The sequence below is a fragment of the Vulpes lagopus genome, chromosome 9 (assembly GCF_018345385.1).
Source record: "Vulpes lagopus strain Blue_001 chromosome 9, ASM1834538v1, whole genome shotgun sequence".
Classification (NCBI taxonomy): domain Eukaryota; kingdom Metazoa; phylum Chordata; class Mammalia; order Carnivora; family Canidae; genus Vulpes; species Vulpes lagopus.
The window spans coordinates 16,778,628-16,801,840 of NC_054832.1; the positions used below are offsets into that span (position 1 = coordinate 16,778,628).

General features: G+C 41.0%; 1 protein-coding gene across 1 annotated transcript in view; it reads left to right on the plus strand.

The window, feature by feature from the left end:
* Positions 1 to 8,077: 8,077 nt before the first annotated feature.
* Positions 8,078 to 23,213, plus strand: part of DERL1 (derlin 1) — a 28,383-nt gene continuing 13,247 nt past the window's right edge. Inside the window, exons 1-2 of the mRNA XM_041769169.1 lie at positions 8,078 to 8,456; positions 18,981 to 19,092. Of these exons, the coding sequence (XP_041625103.1) occupies positions 8,304 to 8,456; positions 18,981 to 19,092 (265 nt within the window). The 5' untranslated portion in view covers positions 8,078 to 8,303. The remainder of the gene's footprint in view (positions 8,457 to 18,980; positions 19,093 to 23,213) is intronic.

Consider the following 23,213-nt stretch of genomic DNA (forward strand, 5'->3'; position numbering starts at 1 on the left):
CATTGTGTAAATTTAAGGTTTATATATTACTGTTTCTAATGTATATGTATGTATTGTTTCCTCTCTCTTACATAAAAAATGGCATATTACGTGTAAATAATTTGCAGTTTCCTTTTTTTCCCTTGCTAAGGTATCCTGGAAATCACTCCATATGTATTCATAGATATCTTTCTTATTCTTTGTTTACAGCTACTTATTATTCGAATGTGTGAGTGTACCATAGTCGCAACCTATCTCCTATATATGGGTACTTGGGACCTTTCTAATATGTTGCAATTACAATAACACAATAAATAACCTTGTATCTGACTTTTGCACAGTTTTTTTTGTACTCTTCCAGGTTTATGTTCAGGGTAAGTTACTAAAATTGCCTTTGTTTTGTTAAAGGGTAAATGCATATGTGGTTTCTATTGTAATATGTGCCCTCTTTAGGGATTATACTATTTTTTTGCCAATATCATTGGTGAAAAATAATATATCATCATGGTTGTAAGTTACATTTCTCTTACGGGAAAAGTTGAATATCTTTTAAAATGCTTTAGGGTAATATAATCTATTTTTTTGGTGAATTATCCCTGTATTCTGTTCATTTTTCTACTGGGTTTTTGGTCTTTTTGCCCCTTCTCATTTTTTTTTTTAAGACTTTATTTTTAAGTAATCTCTACACCCAACATGGGGCTTGAAACTCATGATCTGGAGGTCAAGAGTCACATACTTTACCAACTGAGCCAGCCAAGTGTCCCTCCCCTAATTTTTTTTAAAAATAAGTTCTTCATATATTTGGGGATATTAGTCTTTTATCTGTGATAGATCTTGAAAATATTTTCTCTCAATTTGTCATTTACCTTTTGACTTGGTGATTTTTCTTGTCATGCAAATATATTTTCACATAGCTCAGTCTGTTCAGTCTGTTATTTTATTACATATGAATTTTGATATATTTTCTTTATTCAGAATTTTCCCAAAAGTTGTCCTCTATCATGGATAATCGTGTAACCAATGCTAGGCTATGGTGGTGTTTGAGTTACAAATACAACGTGGGTATGTCTGCATTTGTCATTTGTCGCTCTTTGCTCACAATACTAAGTCTAAATGCAAGCACCGGACTATTTCATTACATCTGCTAATGTAGCTGTGCCTGAGCATTTACCTATTAAAATGCATATCATAGTATAAATTAATTTTCTTGTATTTATAATTTATATGACAACTAGGCACTACATTTATTAAAACTATAGTTTTAACTTGGAGGGCAAATAGTTGTTTTATTTTTATTTTTAAAATGTTATCTTATTATTTTTTTGCAAATAGTTGTTTTAAAAGAGGGCATTTGGAGGATGCCTGGGTGGCTCAGTGGTTGAGTGTGTGCCCGGGTCCTGGGATCAAGTTCCGCATCAGGCTCCCTCTGGGGAGCTGACATATTCTCCCTCTGCCTGTGTCTCTACCTTTCTCTCTGTGTCTCTCATGAATAAATAAATACAATCTTTAAAAAAAAATTTTTTTTAAAGTAAAAGAGGGCATTTGGCCTGAGAGGGTTGAGCACCATTCCTCTGGGAGAAGGATGTTTCCAGTTGAGGGTCCAGCAAACGTGTGCTGCCTAGGCCTTTCCAGTGTAGGGAACTCAATGAAGCTGAATCGCTGTGACAAGGGGGAAAGTGGGAAGAATAAGTCACAGTAGGAGCCAAGGTTCAGATCATCTAGTACCTTGAAGGTCATAGTAAGAACGTTCCATCACACTTAGAATAAAATTCAATGGAGCTTTGAGCAAGGGAGTGATAGGAGCTGATTTAGGCTCCTGTCTGAGAACAGATGGCACACTGGGAACAGACCAATCAGAAGTCGACTGGGGAAGCCCCAGAACTAAGTGATCCTAGGTAGGTAGGTTGGGACAGAGGGACAGAGGGAGATGTTGCAAAGTGGTTGAATTAGGGATATACTTTGAAGGTGGAGAGGCCTGGGTTCACTTACGAAATGTATTCAGTCTTGTATGAAGAGTTATACAACCCAGTTTCCACCTCAAGGAGCTTATAACCTGCTCCTCCTAGAGGAGGAGACTGCCACGTAATTATAAAACAATGTGCTGAGGGCAATGGTGATTTGTGTGATGTTCTAGGGATAAGGAGAGGAGGGAGTGGGGGAGCATTAACCTAGGCGAGGGGATGCTAATGGGAAGTGGATGAGGAGGTCAGGGACAATTTCTTTTTTTTCTTAAGATTTTATTTATTTGAGGGCGAGACAGAAAACATGACTGAGGGGAAGGGCAGAGGGAGAAGGAGAAGCAGACTCCCTGCTGAGCAGGGACCTCCCCCCCACAATGTGGGGCTCGAATCCAGCACCCTGGGATCATGACCTGAGCTGAAGGCAGATGCCTAACCAATTGAGCCACCCAGGTGCCCCCAGGGACAATTTCTAAAATGAATAATTCATGCCTTCCACAAGTATTTCTTGAGCACCCACTATGTGCCAGGCCCACCTGTGGGCACTGAGGATACAGAGCAAAACAAAGTTCCTATGCTTGTGGAACTCACAGCTAGAAGTCATAGACTGAGAGCTTCTCTTTTGGTGGAAGCAATCAATACTTGTTAGTGCATGTGGACACACTTCATTGGTGTTGTAAAACCATATATAGTCATAGGATTCTGGAAGGCCATTCCCTAGAGGCATCTCAAGTGTATTCAGATGGAAAGGATGAATACCTACCATTTGCTTTGACGTGGGTGGAACTGGAAGGTATTATGCTGAGTGAAATAAGTCAGTCAGTCAAAGAAAGACAATCATCATTTGGTCTCACTCATATGCAGAACAGAAGAAATAGTGAAAAGGACTCTAAGGGAAAGGAGGGAAACTGAGTGGGGAAAAATTAGAGAGGAAGACAGACTGTAAGAGACTCCTAACCCTGGGAAACAAATAAAGAGTTGCAGAAGGGGAGGAGAGGGGGGATGGGGTGACTGGATGATGGGCACTGAGGAGGGCACTTGATGGGATGAGCACTGGGTGTTATACTATATATTGGCAAATTGAATTCAAATAAAATATTAAAAAATAAGATAAAATCTTAAAAAATATCAGAATAAAATGCAAGTTTCTTTCAATAACTTACAATGTCCCACCTGATTCTAAGTACCTCTCCTTCCTTGCTCTCTCTGACCCTTCTCCCTGACTTTGTACATTTGGCCATGTTGGTCTTTGTGCTGTGAGGCCTCCATGGCAGTCCCACTACCTGAGGGGCTCTTCCCCAGGTATCTGCATTGCTTGCTCTTTTACCTCCTTGAGATCTTTACTCAAGTATCCCTTGAGATCACAGTGAGGCCTTCCTTGACCAACCCAAATCTCTTTGCTCTATTTTTTTTTTCCTGGAATTTATCAAGAGTTCATCCAGTATATCTCTCACGCTTACCCTTTTCAATTGTCTTTCTGTCTCCTCTAGAATGTAAGCTTTAAGAGGGCAGAGATACTCATCAGTTTGGTTTACTGCTATATCCACAATGCCTTGGAAGAGTACCTGGTAATGTGGAAATGTTGGAGTTCAGAGGGAAGTTAAGAAAGAATTCTTGAGGTGCCTTTGCTGCATAAAGGATGGTTTTATTAAAGCACGGGGGAGAGGACCCTTGGGCAGAAAATCCTGCACTGGGATTGATGAGGGGCCTTTGGTAGGCTCCACCTTAATGAATGAAGTTAATGCCCTTATAAGAGAGACTCAAAAGAGTTCTGTCCCTTCTACTGTGGGAGGATGTGCTAAGAGGTCTGCAAAATGGAAGAGGACCCTCACCAGAACCTGACCTGGCTGGCACCCTGATTCTGAACTTCTAGCCTCCAGAACTGTGAGGTTGCTTATAAATCACCCAGAGAGTACCACCTTTGGTTTTAGATAGACCTGGGTTAAGTCTTATATTTGCACATGCTAGCAAGTGGCAAGTTACTTAACTTTTCTGAGGCTGTTTTTTCAATTATAAATAAAAATAAAAGTACCTCATAGGGTTGAAATGTTCTTGTGAAGACTTATTACGACCATTCCCATAGACTGTCAATTTATTAATACTCTGCACATATTATTAGTAAAAAAAAGAAGCTAGCTATTGCAAGGCATCAGAAATAGGAAAGCTGTCAAAGGATTATGCTATACCACTAGTAGAATATTATTTAGTCATTAGAATGATAATTATGAATATTAAAGGGATTTTTTCCCCCAAATACTTCCTGCATAAACTCTGGTCCAGCCAGCCTGGTTTACTCGTCTATAAAGCATCAAGTGCCTCCCATGTTCTGGTCCTTTGTGTTAGTTATTAGAATAAAACTAGTCCCTATGGGATGTTTTGGAGCTTATAAAGGGCTTTTACATTTGTCACTGAAGTATAGCAGAATGGTTAAAAGATGGACTCAAGTCAGCCAGACCTGGATTGGAATCACCACTTACAGTTATGAAACCCTGGATGAGTTAGATGATGTCTATTTCTCAGTTTCTGTAACAATAATAATGATTCTGTACCTACCTATTGGGGGTTAGTGTGTCCATTAAGAGAGACAATGCATGGAAACCTCAAGTCCAGAGACTGGTAAACAGCAAGCTCTCTATTCAGACAAACAACAACTTTGATATAACGGCAGGTAATACTATTATTATTATTAGGGACTTGCCCACAGTCACACACCATTAGCAAAGGTCACACAATCAAAAAAGACAGAGGCAGGACTGGAATCCAAATTCATTCCTTGATGGCATGTAGAAGGCTGACTTTATTTAGTAGACATACACATAGACATACATGCATGTGAACACCAAAATAACAAATGCAAAATGCTTTTTTTTGTTTTTTTTTCTTTTTCTTTTTCAAAATGCTTTAAATGGTGTTTAGCAACTGCCTTGCCCTCCTGCCCAGTGTGACAAAATCTTTAAAATTTCCCAGACTTATGACTAAAAATATAGGACTGGCTCTTCCAGACATGGGAGAGAGAAATTATAATTCTTGCCATAGCTTCACCTGCAAGATGGGGCTAATGAAATTGCCTACTAGTTAACGTAAGGATTAATTACATCTTTGCAATGTGCTTTGAATTTCTTGAAGAGGCCACTTATGTGGCAGACATCCATTAGGATGGTATTCCTCTGTGACTGTTGTGACAGAGGATATTTGAGTCATCAGCTCCCTGTCTGTCAGCATCACTCAGCAGTGCCAAGCTTCAGTGCTAGGCAATATTGTGCTCTTAATTATCGGTCTCCCTCCAGTTTTTTTTTTAAGTCCCTTTTTAAGAGAAACACTTGGAAATATACTTGAAGATAGCAGCAAAGACAGAGTTAAGGTCATCTTTTCTACCTCTCAATCTTTCTAAAGTTTTTGACATTGAACCTGTTCCTTTCTGCATGAACCTCCTTTCTACTTATTTTGAAAATTAATTTTAAAATACATAGTACATATAGTTGGGACATTTGAAAGACATAAAAGAATATGCAATAAAATATCTCCTTCCTACTCCTGTTTCCCAGCCTCTGAGTTTCCCTTCCCACAGGTAACCACTGTTCCAAGCAAATGCTGTGTGATATTTGGGTGTGTGAGCCTTCTGTACAATACAATGACATCATGTGCACATTGAAATATAACTCTTGTATCTTAGTTGCTATGCTATTAGAAATCATTCCATTTTGGGGTGTTTGAAGTTATTGTTTTCCAATAAAGGTTGATAGGATTTGACCATATGGATAAGCCATAGTTTAGTCAGTTACTTATTGATGCATAATCAGCTATTTCCAATCTCTTGCTATTTCATAGAGTGTGGCAACGATTTTCTTTGTGCACTTAAAAAGAAGTTGGGAGTCTATCTGAAGCTTAAATTCCTAGAAATGCATTTCAATATTGCCAAATTGCTTGCCAGAGAGGCTGTACCAATGTATATTCTCATCAATAATTCATGAGAGTGCCTATTTCCCCCAGACTTCCACAATTTTTCCTAGGACAGCCTAATCATTACCTGCATGTTTTATTTTTATTTATTTTTCTGCATGTTTTAAATCATAACTCATGTTATGATAGTAACACAGGGACTTCCTTACAAGCTAAGCAATTAAATTCTAGAGCTCGCTGTTTGGGAACATTGGGGAAGTCCTCTATTTAAGACAGCTAAGAATAAACTGTCTTCCCCCACCCTTCAGAATAGTTTATCACAATATATAATGATTTTATAGAGAAAATAGAAAATCCTGAATGTCCATATAGTCTGATGGTTCTCAAAGAAGGGTCTGCAGATAACTTGGATCAGAATCACATTGTGGGAGGGGACAGGGTTTTGAAAATGCAGCTTTCTATTTCTAAAAGTGATACACTTTCATCCTAAAACATTTTGGAAAAGGAAGCAAAAATAGTAAGAATGTTGATGCTCCTTTAAGCATTAGACACGAATTTATCTCATTTGAATCTTCGCAACAGTCCAATGAATGGAGTACTTAGTATTCTCCCCTATCTCATTTTACAGATGAAGAAATGGAGGCATATTTTACAACATGATATTGCTAACAAGTGGTGTAATCACAACCCAAACTTTAGTGTTTCTAAAAGCCTGAAGTCGAACTCCAGAGCATGCACTCTCTGAATTCTAGAGTGTGACCTACAAATAAATACTGCAAAATGAGAGCGTGTGTTGTTTTGTTCTTGGTAGATACATATGTATATATGGCATCGGTACTTATGATTTCATCAGAGAAACCTTCCTTAGCTTTCCACCTAAGCTAGATAACCCATTTTCTCTTATTGTATCTTGGATACAGGGGGGAGTGGGTACAAGAAGACAGGTAGATGCAGAGAATGAATCTCAGGAAGGATCTCCAAATATTATGTTATTTATACAATGTTCTAGCTTTTTACTGGAGATCACAATGATCTTATAAGGTCGTACTAATCCGTAGGCCCACCAGCTTTGTATGAATGAGGAGTTCCCTCATATATTCACTATACTTGTTATCCATTAGGAGACAACAAATGTAGTATATTTTTACCAGGCTGTGGAATACTTAGTCCCTTTTTATTCTGTAAAAACTATTTTGGGGGGAGGGTGCACAACTCAGTGGTTGAGCGTCTGCCTTTGGCTCAGGGCGTGAATCCGGGGTCCCAGGATCGAGTCCCCCATTGGGCTCCCCTCAGGGGGCCTGCTTCTCCCCCTGCCTGTGTCTCTGCCTTTCTGTCTCTCATGAGTAAATAAATAAAAACTTAGGTTTCTTTTGTTGTTAATAAACATCAGGGATGTTGTGCTGAGAACTGTTCTCTAAAATAATACATTGTTGGGCAGGCTTTGCTGTTCGAGATTTTATTGGTGTCGATGGAAAATCCCATTTTCAGTCTACGGCCTGAAAACTTCCAGCTAAAGCTTTGCACCTAGATTGAAAATCATGGGTCAAAATGACCCCTGTAGCCCAGGTCCTTCGGGTGAGGATGGGGGGCGGGGGGTGGGGTGAGAGAAGCTGGCTCAGCAATAAGGCCACCTCATCCGAGAAGTCCTCCCTGACCATTCTCATGGAAAGCAGTCATCCTTCCCTACACTCCTCCGCTCCCACCCCCTCGCTCTACCGCGTCGTCCTCTTTTACATTCCTTACTATTTTTTGAATTTTTTGTTTTTGTTTTCATTCCGTATTATTATCACTTTTTCGCACTCTCCGAAATGACCTTTTTCACTTATTTAGTAGTTGTCTATCCCCATTAGAATGTAAGCTCCAGGAGACAAGGTACCACGACAGCTCTGATAGTCGCAGGATCCCGGGTGTCTAGAACCTTGACTGGCACTTAGTAGGTCCTCAACAAACATTCGTCGAACGAAAGAGCAAAAGGGGACCCGCGTACTTTACTTTCCTCCTCCCCTTTTAAACGCCGTCCGAGAAGCCCCAGCGGGGTTACAACTCGGGCTTGAACTGTGCAGCAGGCGTTCAGCCCCGCGATTGGCTGGAGTGTCTGCCGTTGCCCCTGGCAACCACTGTTTCCCACCAGTCGTGTCTCTCCGCCCCCGCCTGGCCCCGCCCCCTTTGGTCCCGCCCCCGGGCCGCCGCGGTTCGGCCCCGCGGTGAAAATCTGCGCTTGCCCTTTAAGCGGCGGGACTTCTGGTCAACGTCTTCTACAGCCGCCGGAAGGGGAAGTTTCGCCTTCGAACGCTCCCTCGCTCGTCCGAATTCGGTGGCGCCACGTCCGCCCTTCTCCGCCTTCTTAGCGGCGGCTTGGGCGGCTTCCGCCTCGACACCTTCCACTCGCGGAGCGGGCCCTGTCGTGAGGGGCCGAGTACGGGGAGTCGGGCGGCTGTGCGCATCCTGGCCACTTAAAAGGCGAAGATGTCGGACATCGGGGACTGGTTCAGGAGCATCCCGGCCATCACGCGCTATTGGTTCGCCGCCACTGTCGCGGTGCCCTTGGTCGGCAAACTCGGTCTCATCAGCCCGGCCTACTTCTTCCTCTGGCCCGAAGCCTTCCTCTATCGCTTCCAGGTACTGACCAGCGACGAGGGGAGTGGAGACTGCAGGTCCCAGGAGGCCCCGCGGCGGCGGAGCGTAGACTGGCATGTTGCGGGCGCGCGGTGCCTGGTGGGATTTGTAGTGCGACGGCTCCAGCGGTTCAGGGCGGGGTCCTGTGGTCTGGGGGCGGGGTGGAGGCGAAGAGGTCTGGAGCTGGGGGCCAGGATGGCTGGACGAGTGGGTTTGGCCTGGTGAGAAGGGGGACTGATTTCGCCCTTCTAACTTTACGCTCCCTGCCCTTTGCATTCAGAGAAGGAGGCAGTGGGAAGGTAATTCTGTGATAGCTGTTAATCTTTTGGACGCCAGTGCTTAGCAGCTTTGGTCCACCTGGAGCAGGTGCCCTCTGACCTCTGTCTGCCACCCACGTGGGTGCCATGTGGCTGTCAACTTACTCACAGGCCGAATTCTTCTCTGTTAATGGAGTTTGTTGTTGTTGTTGTTGTTGGGGGTGGTTTGAGGTCAGATGCAAAGAGTGAGTTGTTTATCTGCGTTTCACCCAGTCGCGACCTGGTATCTGGCAAGTAGTAGTTGAATGTGTGAAGGACTGAGCAAAGAGTAAATTGGTCCATGAATAGAAGTCCTAGTTATTTGTTTAAGCATGAAGGAAACTGTCCAGAGTATTTCAGGCAAGAGAGTATTACTTTCCCAGAGATGATCTTCACTGGATTGTGTGATTTAGGTCTTTAATCAGATACTAAGACCTGACGTTCATTTGTGCACATTAATCGGAGTGTGGATCACACTGTTTTGTCCTCCCCCTCTTTACTGTTTCTTCCTCTCTTTTGCGGGTTCCTCATCTTACTAACCTTTAAACGCTGCGACGTCCCTCAGGGATCAGGGGTAGGACCTTTTCTCTACACTGTCCCCAGCTGTAGGTGATCTCATTTAGCTCCATGGCATTAAATACTTTCTATAAACTGAAGACTCTCAAATACAAATAAACATATTTTCTGTCTGGATCTATCTCCTGATTTCCAGCTGTCGGTTTGGAATTATCACTCAGATGACTAATAGGCCCCTCAAATTTAAAATGTCCCAAGCCGGATACCCTTTTTCCTTTGCCCCCTAGAAGTATATAGCGATTCCACTATTACAGGAGCTCAAACTGGTAGTCGTAGAATCATCTTCGACTTCTCTTTCTCTCACATTTCTCTCATTTGCCAGCTAATTGTTTTCTCTACTCTAGACATATATCCAGAGTACAGGTCCCTTTTCATTCTCCGTGGCAAGCCATTATCATTTCAGCTAGTTTCTGTTTTTTTCTCTAGAAGCTAGAGTAATCCTTTTATTAATTGTTAAAAGATTTTATTCATTCGTTCATGAGAATACACAGAGAGGAGAGAGAGAGAGGCAGAGACACAGGCCGAGGGAGAAGCAGGCTCCAGGCAGGGAGCCCGACGTAGGATTCGATCCCGGGTCTCCTGGATCAGACCCTGGGCTGAAGGTGGCGCTAAACCGCTGAGCCAGCCTGGCTGCCCCTAGAGTAATCCTTTTAAAACATAAATCAAGTCTGTCAGTCCTCTGCCCTGAACCATCCAGCATCTCCGCAACTCAGATGGTTAAAATCCAAGTCCTTTCAGTTCTTACTGCCGCTCTGACTTTATCTCCTACCACCGTCCACCTTCTTTGCACAGAAGACTCCACAGTGGAAGTCTTGTTCCGCTAGCAGCTAACTTTCTCCCCTCAGGTCATTAGTGCCTATTGTTTCTCTTTTGGAGGAAGATAACCATGATTACTTCCCTTATCTTCTTCACATCTCTTCCCTAGTGCCGCCTTATTGGCAACGCTTTAGCCCTACAGAAAAGAGTACCTGTCCTTTACTCCATCTCCCTTATCCTTAATTTTTCTTGCTACGTATCACCTGTTGGCATTTGTTAGTCGGCATCCCTTCAGAAAATAAGACTCCATGAGAGCCAGATCTCTGACTTGTTTACCACCGTCTTTGTTACCTAGAATAGTGCCTGGCACGTAGCAGGTGCTTTCATGTTGGTTGAATGCATGGAAATAATTGGCACTTACTAGCGCTGGCCCCTGGAACCACAATAGTGAATAGGGCAGAAAGTCCCAGCTCTCATGAAGAAAATGAGAGAGAGGCATGTGATAGAGAGTGACTTAACATTTGACAGAGTGTTCCAGAAAGCCTTCAGAGGAGATATCTGAGCTGAAATCTGAATGCCCAGGAGCCAGCTTTGGGAAGCTCTGGCTCTGGGACAACCCTCCAAGAGGAAGAAATAGTCAGTGGAAGGCTGAGAGGCAGGCCCTAGAAACAGAAGGAGACTGGGTAGTACAGAGTCAGCTACAGGGATGAGGATTGGTAGATGAGGACAGAGGTAACGAGGGGTGAGTACGGTAAAGCAAAGATAGAAACGTAGTCTGGGCCTGGATCATACAGGGCTTTGTGGTTTGAACTTTATTTTGAAGATGCCAGAAAGGCTTTGGAGCTTTTTAAACAGAGGACTGAGAGGATTGCTTTGACCGCTCTGTGGGATGGACTTGGTCCATGCACTGGGGGAGAGGGATAGAGTTGCATTAGAAGGCAAGAGAGATGACGTTTTGGGCCAGGGTGGCTGTGAAGATAGAAGTGGATGGATTTGGGAGTTGAGTGGGCAAGGTTGCTGCGAATGGGGGAGTGGCTGAAGGCAGCAGCACTCAGAGATGTCTCTGTTTCCACAGTGGATGGTGGAGCCCTTTACCAAGATGGGAAATGCTTAGGAAGGCTTCCATTTGGGGGTGGGGGAGGATGTGGATTAAGAGTTCTCTTTTGGCCACGTTGAGTCTAGAGATGCTTCTTAGGCATCCAAATGCGGAAGTAGGCAGGTGGATGTTAGAATGTGATTTGGGCCTGCAGCCAGAATTGTACAGTGTTTTCTGTTTATTTGCGTTGGTAATTATTGGTGACCTAGTGAATGTTGTGCACTTTGTGTGCGGTCAGTGGCACGTTGGGTAATGTGTGTACCCGAGGAGCAGTGGTTGTAAATCCTTTTGTAAGAAGAATCTGGTCAAAACTGGCTCTTTGACCCTCCTTGCAAAATCCTGCCCACTTGTGTAGTCAGACGAGTAAAATAAGAAAGGCTCTCTAATAGATTACAGGTAAATATTGACAGGTGACTTATTAGAATCATCATTCGTGTCCCAGCTCCCATGCTTTTCCCATCTTCCTTGCATTGTTTTGTCGGGGCTTGTCCTGAGACCAGGGAGAAGCTTCTGGCAGCAAGGCAATGCGCTGATTGTCCAGATGTGAAAAGGCCAATGTCTGTATCTTCTTTCTGCTCCTCTGGCTGCTACCCATTCTGGACAAATTTAGCTTTCAGACCCACCTGGAGGAACTCATTTGCAAACGAAGCAGTTGAAGGAAAAACTGCGTCTGAGAGGCAGATGTGTGACAAACAGTGTGATGTGCTTTCTGCTAGAGGCTCCTCTTTTCCTTGGAAGCTGAGTCTTGAACAGCTTAAAAAAAATTGGGGATGATTGGTTTAGAATTGTGGATTCATGTTGGAAGTGATGAAAGTCACTTCTCCTTATCTTTAGGTCTCATCTGAGTAGCTTGTTGGTTTGGAACGGCAAAGTTTAAAGTGTTATTTTCTTAGTTTGGATAGGAGTGTTAAGACTCACCACACTGTTGTCCAGAATTCCTAGCCCCTCACATTTAACACTCATCTCTCTACTTGTTCATAATTGCATGTCTCTGTATGGGTCCTTGATTCACTAGGAGAGAGGTGGCGATTTCCTGCAGCCCTGGTGATTTCTGAGATTTTGTCTCCCCGGGCTGCCAATTTCTTTGGACAGAATAAGCTCGCCCCCTTACATGTGTATTGTACTTCCATGCTAGCTCATTCCGCTCCCACAGGCATCCTGAGACAAGTATCACTGCAGTTTGTAGACAGCTGCAGTTTGGTTTCTACTTCAGTGAGTCAAAGATAGTTCTGAGCTGTCTCGTTCAACTCCTTCGCATAGTATCTACCAAAATACACAGTTCAGTGTTTAGCAAACATTCTTGAGGGTGATTTCTTCCAAGCCAGTTATCTCCTTTCTCTTAAAATAGACCATAGGATTTCAAGTAGTTGAGTCACAGTTCTCCAGGCCTGGCTCAGCCTCTTACTAGTGCTGTGCCCTTAGGCAAATTACTTATCCTTTCTGAGGCTCAAGATTGTTACCTAAGAGTAGGGATGATTTAATACCATACGGAGGCACCTGTGTGGCCAAGTGGTTGAGCTGCTGCCTTTGGCTCCGGTCATGACCTCAGGGCCCTGGGACTGAGTCCCACATCAAGCTCATTGCGGGGAAGCCTGCTTCTCCCTCTGCCTATGTCTCTGCCTCTTCTCTGTCTCTCTCATGAGTGGATGAATAAAATCTTAAAAAAATAAAATACCGTATGAACCCTGATCTAAACTCCATTGATATTAAGATGCTCCATCAGCTTGGAGGGACGGAAGAGTAGATATTCCATTAAATGAAGATATTGATTGTAAGCCACATCCTAATTTTAGAAACACAAAAATGAGTGTCCTCAAACTGAGGAGGTATGTTCTCTACTTCATGCCTCTGTTATGAAAAATTCAAAGAAAAATGTGAAGTGCCCAGTAAGTAGTCTGGTAAATAATCTTATCAAAAATAGTGTCCATTTTTTATTTACTAGCCAGTAATAATTTCTGCCATTCCTGCCTTTTCTCTGGGCATGAAGATTCTAATTTTAATCTGTAACTGAGATTGAAATGTAACTGCTGGATTATTATTGCTTATTTAGCCCTCTTAAAAGGATCCTGCCTTTAGGTGAGAAGAGATGAACTCTCAAGTTTGCTGATTTGTTTTTAGGAGTCATAAGAGATGGCACCAGCCAAATCTGTGATTTGGGCCTTGTGGTTTTATTTGCCAAACTTTTGCTTCTGTTATATCACCTATAACCCAATGACAGCAACCCTAGCAGATTGATTTAAGAGTGTATTGGGGATAGCTGGGTAATATTCCATTTTATATATATATATTTACATACACCACACCACATCTTTATCCATCCATCTGTGCATTTACATCTGGGCTCTTTGCATAGTTTGGCTACTGTGGACATTGCTACTATAAACCTTAGGGTTCAAGTGCCACTTTGGATCACTACGTTTGTGATCCTTCAGGAGGGCACAGGATGTAATGAGCACTAGGTGCTCTGTAAGATTGATGAATCACTGACCTCTACCCCTGAAAGTAATATTACAGTATATGTTAATTAATTGAATAAAAAAACGATAAAGTTAAGAAAAAAAAGAGTATTGGGGAAGAGAGACCTATTACACACATAACCAGAAGGGAGATGAACTTGGTTTATAGGCTGAGCATGGAAGTAGCCTCAAGGTTTGGGTTAGAGCTTTCGTGGCTAGTATTACGTACAGCTTTAAAATCTTTCCTTAACAGTCCTGTTCACTTCAGACAGTTGTGCTGTTGTCTGTAGATAAGGTCCATTAGATCATAGCTTTGTTTTTTTTTTAAGTATACAGGCAGTAAAGTGTATGTATTACATATCTATAGCTTGTAGAATTTTTAAAAACTGAATACCAATATGTAACCAGCACCCAGATAAAGAAACAGAAAATTACCGGTACCCCCCACAAAACCTTCCTACGGCTCCCTTCTGGTAACTACCCCCTCCAAGGGTAACTACTATCTTGCCTTTTAGTATCATAGATTTTTTTTTTTTAAAGATTTTAATTATTTGGGAGAGAGAGAGCACAAGCAGGGGGAAGAGCAGAGAAGAGGGAGAAGCAGACTCTGCTGAGCAGGACTCCCTCCCCTCCTCGCCCCCCCGCAACATGGGTCTTGATCCCAGCATCCTGATATCATGACCTGAGCCAAAGGCAGATGCTTAACCAACTGAGTCACCCAGGCACCCTATCATAGATTATTTTCGCCATTTTTAAAAAACTTTCTATAAATGAAATCTTAGAGTATATATTCTTTCGTGTTTGGTCTTTTTTTTTTTTAATAATGCATTTGAGTCACTCATATTGTTGAACATGGTTATAGATTGCTGTTCCTCATATTGTTCCATCGTGTGACTAGACCACAATCTGTTTACCCATTCTACTGGTAATGGGCCTTTTGGATAGTTTCCAGTTTGGGCCATAATGAATAGTGCTGTGAACATTCCAGTACATGTCTTGGTGAACATAGGTATGTGTTTCTGTTGCTTACATACCTAGGAGTAGAATGAATGGCTTCTCACAGCTCTTTTAAAGTCCACAATTGAAATTGAGTGCCTTTTATTAGTTTTTCTTGCCTTACCTAAGATGTCAAAAAAACGAAAACAAAAACAAAAGCCCACAACTTAGCTAACATCAGCATTTGGTACATGGGTACTCCCTCTCTTTCTTGTTTGGTGGCCTGTGTAGTAGAGTTTCTTAACTCCAAATTAACCAGTCCATACTATTTCAGGAAAAATCTTTGTTTTTGGTACTTTGAAAACCTACTTGAGGCTCTGGGTAGCATTTGGAATGATTTCATTAGCAGACTGTGTGGGAGATTTATAAATCAAGGATGGCTACAGTCCGCTCTCCCAACAGGAGTTGTTGGGACTAGTAACCAAAGGGCAATCAATGTCTTCTTCCTTTTTGAAGACCTTCTATGCTGGTGAAGATGTGGGCTGCTTGCTTTTAAGTGAGGAGCTTTGGGCAGATTGCCTCAACTCTCACGAGGGCCCAGCTTTCGTCATGAAAAAGCTGGAGTGATTATGGGGTGCTGGGGTGGGGTGAAAACGAGCTGCTCCCCTCCCCTCTTCTGCCTGCGGGTTCTGCACTCTTGGCACTGCGCCTGGCTGCCCATTATAGGACCCGTGAAGACTTTCTAGGGTTGTAAAACATGCTTCCAATCTCTCCCAGCCCTGAAAATAAAGCCATTTTCCTATCCTATTTATATATACGTTTAGAGGAAAGGAGGGGATTTAGCTGGGCATCTTCAGTGAGGACTTCAGAAGTATATTGCCTTGTGTTTTTCTGAAGAGATAAGCTCTCTCCTGGTGTTTTTAAATTATAATTTTAAAGTAATACAAAAATAATATTAAGTCTCTTAGATCAATGAAAGCCAAGTATAACTCAAGGGTAAGCTTAATGAACGGAGGAAAAGAAGTGAGATATTTTGACAGACACTGATTTCCAAAGCACAGGTGCACACAGTAGCTAAAAATAGTGTCATGGCGTCAGTATGTGTAAAAAATACAGTCGGAAAAAACCAGGGTTTTCTTTTCCAAAATCAAGCCCTGAGTAACTTATGGGAATATGGAGGTAGTTTAAAATGGGAATTTGTAAAAACCATGTCAGAGCATGTCTCCTGAAAGATTGTAATAATCATACACCCACACAATTTTTTTCTTTTTTTTTTTTACAAACCACCTTTTTAATCCACTTTTTTAATTCCTACCTTTTACAAGATAAAAGGTAAAATCTGGAGATAAGGAAGATGGAGTCATAGGGTAGGTGTTATTGGGTAGATGAAGACACCAGCTCCAAAGTCTAGAGTTTTCCAAGGCCCCAGGGCTACTGAAGGGCCAAGGCCAAGGCTTGCTTGCTGCTGGTCTTTGTTCCCAGTGCTTTTCATAAGAGAGAATCAGGCTTATACAAGTATAGTAGTACTTAAAATGTTTACTAATTGTAATTATAGCTCATAATAATGATACCACTTGTGAACAACATTGTAAAAACCAGGGTTTTGTGTCTTAAACTCTGGAGTCAAGCTGTCTGGGTTAAAATTCTAGCTCCACTACTTACTATTATTTAACCTTTTCTCATTCTGTTTCTTCAATAATAAAACCTATTTCCTGGGTCACTGCATGTAAATGAGAATAGGCAAGAATTAGTAGATCATTCCCCTTTTACAGATGGATATGGAGGCTCAGGAGTGTTAGCTCCTAACCCAGGACTTACCATCTAGGTCTTCTTAAATCATTTCCAGTCTTCTTTCTGTTAAACTTTACTGTCTATGATAAAGGTATGAATAAATCAAAATGAATTTTAACCTACTTTGTTTTACTGGTTTAATACAAGGTTCTTGGAAAGTCACTCTTTGGGGTATTATTTTATAAAGTGCATTTTCTTCCACAGGGAATTGAGCTGTGAGAGTTACATTCCTATACTTGGAGAATGTAACTTGGCAGCTCTGTGTCTGGCCAGGTCTCACAGCTAATGTCCTCCATTCCCGCCACACCCAAATTGTCAGCAATACCTGTTTATTTATTGTGCTCTTGCAGTTCTTTTGGACTTTGTTTTTCTAAGACCAAATTTCCCCTCTTGTGATCACTCTTGCTTCTTTGGATAATGCCCTCTTGAGAACTCCTTGACGGAGGGGCCGTGTCTTTCATGCTTATGTAGTAAGGCCAAAGCCAGCATTATACTGGTATTTCCCAAGGTCTGGGAAGGTCATCTACTTTAACCACTATTTTTAAACATTGTTCTGGGTGCACTAGCCGGTGAATTAGACAAGAATGGTTTAAAACAGATGGAGTTGTGTACTTGGAAAGCCCTAGAGACTCAGTTTTCCAATATACAGACAATAAGGTAACTCTGCTAATATTACAAACAAGAAGATAATTCAGCTTTGGTGGTTGGTTAATAAAAGAGCTAGAAAGCATAGCTCAATACAAAACTTAACAAAAGCTATGAAAGACTTCTTCCTGATTGGGAATTGTATCACACTGATATAATAAAGATGCCGGTTCTAGTTCTTTTAGGAAAATAAAATATTGAGACCAGCCAAGAAAATCAAGACAGCTGTGGAAGAAAAATGGGAGTGGGGTTATTTAATTGTGTAACTTTACCAGGTACTGTAGCATATTATAAAACTAGAAAGTAGAACAGTTTGATGTTGGTATAGGAATTCAATTCCAAACAAGATAGCACTTTAATATAATAAGAGACTTTAATATAAAAGGAAATAAATATCTGATGAAAGTAGTTTTCAAATCAATGGAGAAAGTATGGGATGTGATGCCTGCCTGGGTGGCTCAGCGATTGGGCGTCTGCCTTTGGCCTGGGGTGTGGTCCTGGGATCCCGGGATCCAGTCCCACATCGGGCTCCCCACATGGAGCCTGCTTCTCCCTCTGCCTGTGTCTTTCTGTCTCTCATGAATAAATAAATAAAATCTTAAAAAGAAAAAAAAAGCATGGGTTACTCTGTAAATGGGATTGAGAAGGTGAGAAGGCTGAGTGACCATCTCCTCCTCACTCCAAGATGAAGATGAACGGGGAATGTGCTGCAGTAAAACTGTGAACACTTTCATATTCTTAGAGTGGAGAAGTAGCTTGTAAGCATGATACATGATAGATACATTTGCCGCCATTTAATGAATACTTCTACATGTCACAATATGACAAGAATACCGGAAAAGCATAGATTTAATGATAGACCAGAAAATATTTGCAACAATGAGAAAGGGGAATTTCCATGATATATATATAAAGAAATGCAAATCTAGCAGAAAAATGAAGAAAGGAAATGCTAAAGTCTTAAAAACATAATTGGTAAATAGAGAATACACTAAATGGTGAGGGCGTGGAGAGAGGATAGGTACTAATCTACATTTAGGAGAAAGTATAAGTCAGTTAAATATTTTTGTAGGCATTTGACAGTATCTACCAAAATTAAACATTAAGGTCTATTAGCAGATTAACTCACAGGGTTTTATCCTAGATGTACATGTATAAAGAGGGTATTTAAGAATATTCATTGTGGCATTGTAACAGTTTAAATGAATTTTGGGCACTCACATGAAAGGAATAGTGTAAAGCCAGCAAAAATTTTTCCTCAAGTGAATGAAACAAGGTAAAGAACTGTCAGTGTGTGGTAGGATGAAAAAGGATGTACGATAGTAACACATAGTATTATATTTGTTGAAAGAAATACAACAAACTGATCATTGTTGCTGAAGGGAATTAGGCAATGAGGGTCAGGAGGGAGGCTTCTTTCAATCTGTAGACCTTTCTATAATTTTTTTGGGGGGTGGGGAGGGAGTTAATATTGTGAAGTCATATATCCATATTGCCTAAATGGCACAGAGATTTGAATACAAAAATTTCTATTTTACTTCTACCTCTAAATTATGACATTTTTTGGCAAGATTTGTCATCCCAGTATATTCTTTTTCCTACATAGTGATAATACTTTTTTGAAATTGTCTTTATAATTCAGTTTTTAACAGGCTTAACTCTATGCCTTATCCTAGTAAAGACTAATCATATATTTCTGTAGTATTGATTTTTTTCAACTTGGTTAGAAATATTTATTGCTTATATTACAATATGTTATTCCATCAATTCGCAAATTAATATGATTGTAGCTGATAAGAGCTTTTCTTCAGTTTTCTTGAGTTATCTTAGTGGTGTCCCTTTGGTAGCTTTCATCACAGAGGAGAATATTTTGCAAAGGTGAATGTTGTTTTAGTTAAAAAAAAACAAAAACAAAACAAAGCAATTAACCAGGTTTAGAGAAACTTAACCACTGTGTCTCTTTTAATCTGGACAGGTTTGGAGGCCAATCACTGCCACCTTTTATTTCCCTGTGGGTCCAGGAACTGGATTTCTTTATTTGGTCAATTTATATTTCTTATATCAGTATTCTACACGACTTGAAACAGGTATGTTTTCCATAGTTTTAAGATTTGTTTCTGTCTAACTTATTGGTTCATGTTTATGTATTGGAAGAATTTTGAGGGCAGTTAGCATAGGAAATGGTCTAATGATAATAAATGCTCAGTTAATAGTACTGGTGCCAGGACTGTCCCAGGTACTTAGATTATTTGATTTTTAATCCTCACAGCATTATCATGAAGTATAAGTAACAGCATCACCATTTTATAGGTGAAAAAATAGAAGACCAGAGCTTTACATGTCTTGTCCACACTTTGTCCCTAAGGGCTGAGCTGTGTGCCTCTCCTTGAAATTTGGTATCTCATTTCTGTCATGTGGCATTTTTTGTTCTTTAATTCGCAAATGGGCCGAAGTGTATACATCTCCCAGATTGGAGTTGAAAAACATTTTTTTATGCTATGAAAGCCTTATTATCTCTGATCAAATCACTTGCCTGTAAGATATATAACTGGGATTTAATAATACACAGGTTTATCAGATATGACTACCTCTGTGATGTTATGGATAAGCTTTTTTACAAAAACCTTTTCTTAAAAGTTTTGTCAGTTGTTACTTCCTTTGTGCAAATACCTTATATGCTGTTCTGAGTTGCTTACATGGAGAAGCAATAAATTGATACTGCTGTGTCAAAATGTAAACATAATTTTGTTAAGCCTAAATGATTTTGAAAAGGTTGGCTGATTCCAGAGACTTTATAAACCTGCTAGCTGTTAGCTCAGGACAGAGAATTCTGAACCACCCTTAAATCTGAGTCAGTTTGAGAATTGTGAATCAATCTTGTAACTGCAGGGAAAAGTAGAAGGATGGGCACTTGGTGTCAAATGTGATTTTTCCCTAAATTGGCATTTGTATGAGGTTCTTTTTACAAAGAAAATCATTGTATTAATACAGAGTGTCAGGTTATCAACTGTTAGCACTGGAAGGGACCTAGCCTATCCCCTTATTCAGGCAGGTAAAGGGGCTAGGGCTGAGCTGAAACTGACCAGCAGGTGAGGACTCTCACAATCGCATCAGGGGTTTGGTTCTTAAAGCCCCCAGAACACATGATTTTTTTTTCTCTCTCCTTTCCCTGATAATGATGCCAACTGGCTTCACATTCTGCCCCTCTGATATAATTTAATTGAGGATTAAGCTATTGGAGTAATTTTGTTTCTATATCAATAGTAAACTCTTAAGTATGGATGATCATGACCAGTTTTTAAACATTTGGTTATGGAAAAATTTCAGACATACACAAAAGTAGTGAGAAAGGTTAATGCACCTTTGTTTTCCTTTTTATTGAGATAAAATTTACATAACATAAAATTGTTTTATTATATGGTCTCATTCATTTGGAGAATATAAAAAAATAGTGGAAGGGAATAAAGGGGAAAGGAGAAAAAGTGAGTGGGAAATACCAGAAAGGGAGACAGAACATGAGAGACTTGTAACTCTGGGAAATGAACAAGGGGTGGTGGAAAGGGAGGTGGGCAGGGGGTGGGGGTGACTGGGTGATGGGCACTGATGGGGGCACTTGATGGGATGAGCACTGGGTGTTATGCTATATGTTGGCAAATTGAACTCCAAAAAAAATAATAAATTAAAAAAAAAAACAACCTCTCCTAAGATGTAATTGGGTTCCTGTACCAAATGGTCAGTAAACCTCCTTCCTGCATTAAGTGCTATTAAAAAAAAAAAAAAAAGAAGAAGAAGAAAGAAATCAGAAAGGTGTGAGCAAGGGGTAGTAGAAGGGGAGGTGGGTGGGGGGATGGGGTGACTGGGTGACGGGCACTGAGCGGGGCACTTGACGGGATGAGCACTGGGTGTTATACTATATGTTGGCCAATCAAACTCCAATAAAAAAAAACACAAAAAAGAAAAAAAAAAACAAAACAAAAAACCAAAAAAAAAATGGATTGTTTTAACCATTTTATTTATTTATTTTTTAAAAGATTTTATTTGGTGCCCTGATAGTTTTAACCATTTTAAAGTGTAGGGTGCTGTGGTCTTTTTATTATTATTTTTTTTATTTTAAGATTTTATTTGGGGTACCTGGGTGGGCTCAGTGGTTGAGCATCTGCCTTCGGCTCAGGGCATGATCCTGGGGTCCTGGGATGGAGTCCCATATTGGGCTCCCCGCAGGGAGCCTGCTTCTCCCTCTACCTATGTCTCTGTCTCTCTGTGTCTCTCATGATTAGATAAATAAAATCTTTAAAAAGAGTATTTTATTTTTGAGAGAGCACGAGCATGAGTGGAGGGAGGAACAGAGGCAGAGGGAGAAGAATCCCCACTAAGCAAGGAGCCTGACTTGGGGCTCTATTGATCCCAGGGCACCAGGATCATGATTTGAGCTGAAGGCAGATGCTTAACTGACTGAGCCACCCAAGTGCCCCAGTTCTGTGGTCTTTAGTCTATTTGCAGTGTTATGCATCCACCACTAACTAATTCAAGATTTCTTCATCACCCCCTCAAAATTGAAAGCATTACTCTCCCTCCCCCATCCTGTTTTTCCAAGCTCCTGGCACATACCAAGCTACATTCTATACATACATATGGATCTCACTATTTGGGACATTTTCTGAGTCCCTATGTGACTGGCTTCTTTCACTTAGTAGAGTGTTTTTAAGGTTTATCCATGTTGTAGTCTGTGTCTACATGTCTATATGAACCCTCTTTTAACTATTGTTCACCTTTGAAAAAAATGTATTTAAGTAGTCTCTACACCCAACATGGGGCTTGAACCCATGACCCTGAGATCAAGAGTCGCTTGCTCCACCAACTGAGCCAACCAGGCACCCCTAACTACTGCTCACCTTTAATAATGATCTCATCGCTGGTCTTACTTGATTTCTATTCGTGTCTGTCCCTCTGCCCCTGATTAATTGAAGCAAATGCCAGACATGATATCATTTCATCCGTAAATATTTTATTTCTTTTTTTTTTTTAAATTTTTATTTATTTATGATAGTCACAGAGAGGGAGAGAGAGAGAGAGAGAGAGAGAGGCAGAGACACAGACAGAGGAAGAAGCAGGCTCCATGCACCGGGAGCCTGATGTGGGATTTGATCCCGGGTCTCCAGGATTGCGCCCTGGGCCAAAGGCAGGCGCCAAACCGCTGCACCACCCAGGGATCCCCCGTAAATATTTTAATATTCACTTCTGAAACACAAGGACTTAAAAAATAATCATAATACTGTTATGAAATGTAAGTTACAATAATTCTGTGGCCATATTTTATTTGTAATTTGTTTTCTCTTGGTTATTTGATGTCCTGGAACCCCTTACCCATCCCTACTATATAGTCAGGTAATTGAACTAATTTGTGATACCTGAATAACACTTCAGATCAATATGTAGGGTTATTAGCCTTTTGATCTCTTTTGTCTACTCTAATTCTTAAAAGTTTCCCCCAGTCCATACTATCTAGTCACAGAGCATTTTGAAGTTCTAGAGCTGAGAGGCATTTTTTAAAGTTTTATTGATACGTAATTCAAATACGGTACAGCTCCCCCCATTTAGAGTGTACGATTTAGTGAGTATTCATAGAGTTGTGCAGTCATTACCACAATTAATTTTAGAGTATTTTATCACCATGAAAAGAAACTCTGTACCTTTTAATAGCCACTCCCCATTTCAATTCAACCCCACCCTCCCCTTAAACTTTTAGGCAACCATTGATCTACTTTTGCCTTTTTGGATTTGCCTATTCTGGACATTTCTTAGAGACAGTCATACAATATGTGACTTAGCATAGTGTTGCCAAGGTTCTTCCATGTAGCAGTACGTTATTCCTTTGTATTGCCAAATAAGGCTCTATTGTATGGAATTGCTACATTTTGTTTTTCCATCCATCAGTTGATGGACATTTGACTTGTTTTCATTTGTCACTGTTATGAATGATGCTCCTCTCAACATTTATATTGGGAGGAAACTTTTGAGACCTGTCCTTTTAAAATAAGATTTCACAGACAAGAAAACAATGGTCTGGAGAGGTGGTGACAGGTCCCGTAGGTCACAAACCTGTTCAAGGTAACACAGCTAGGACTGGAACCTGGGTTCGTGGACTCCCAGCCTTCTCTCCACCGTACAGCCTCACAATAACATCCTGACAACACACTTGTCACCTATG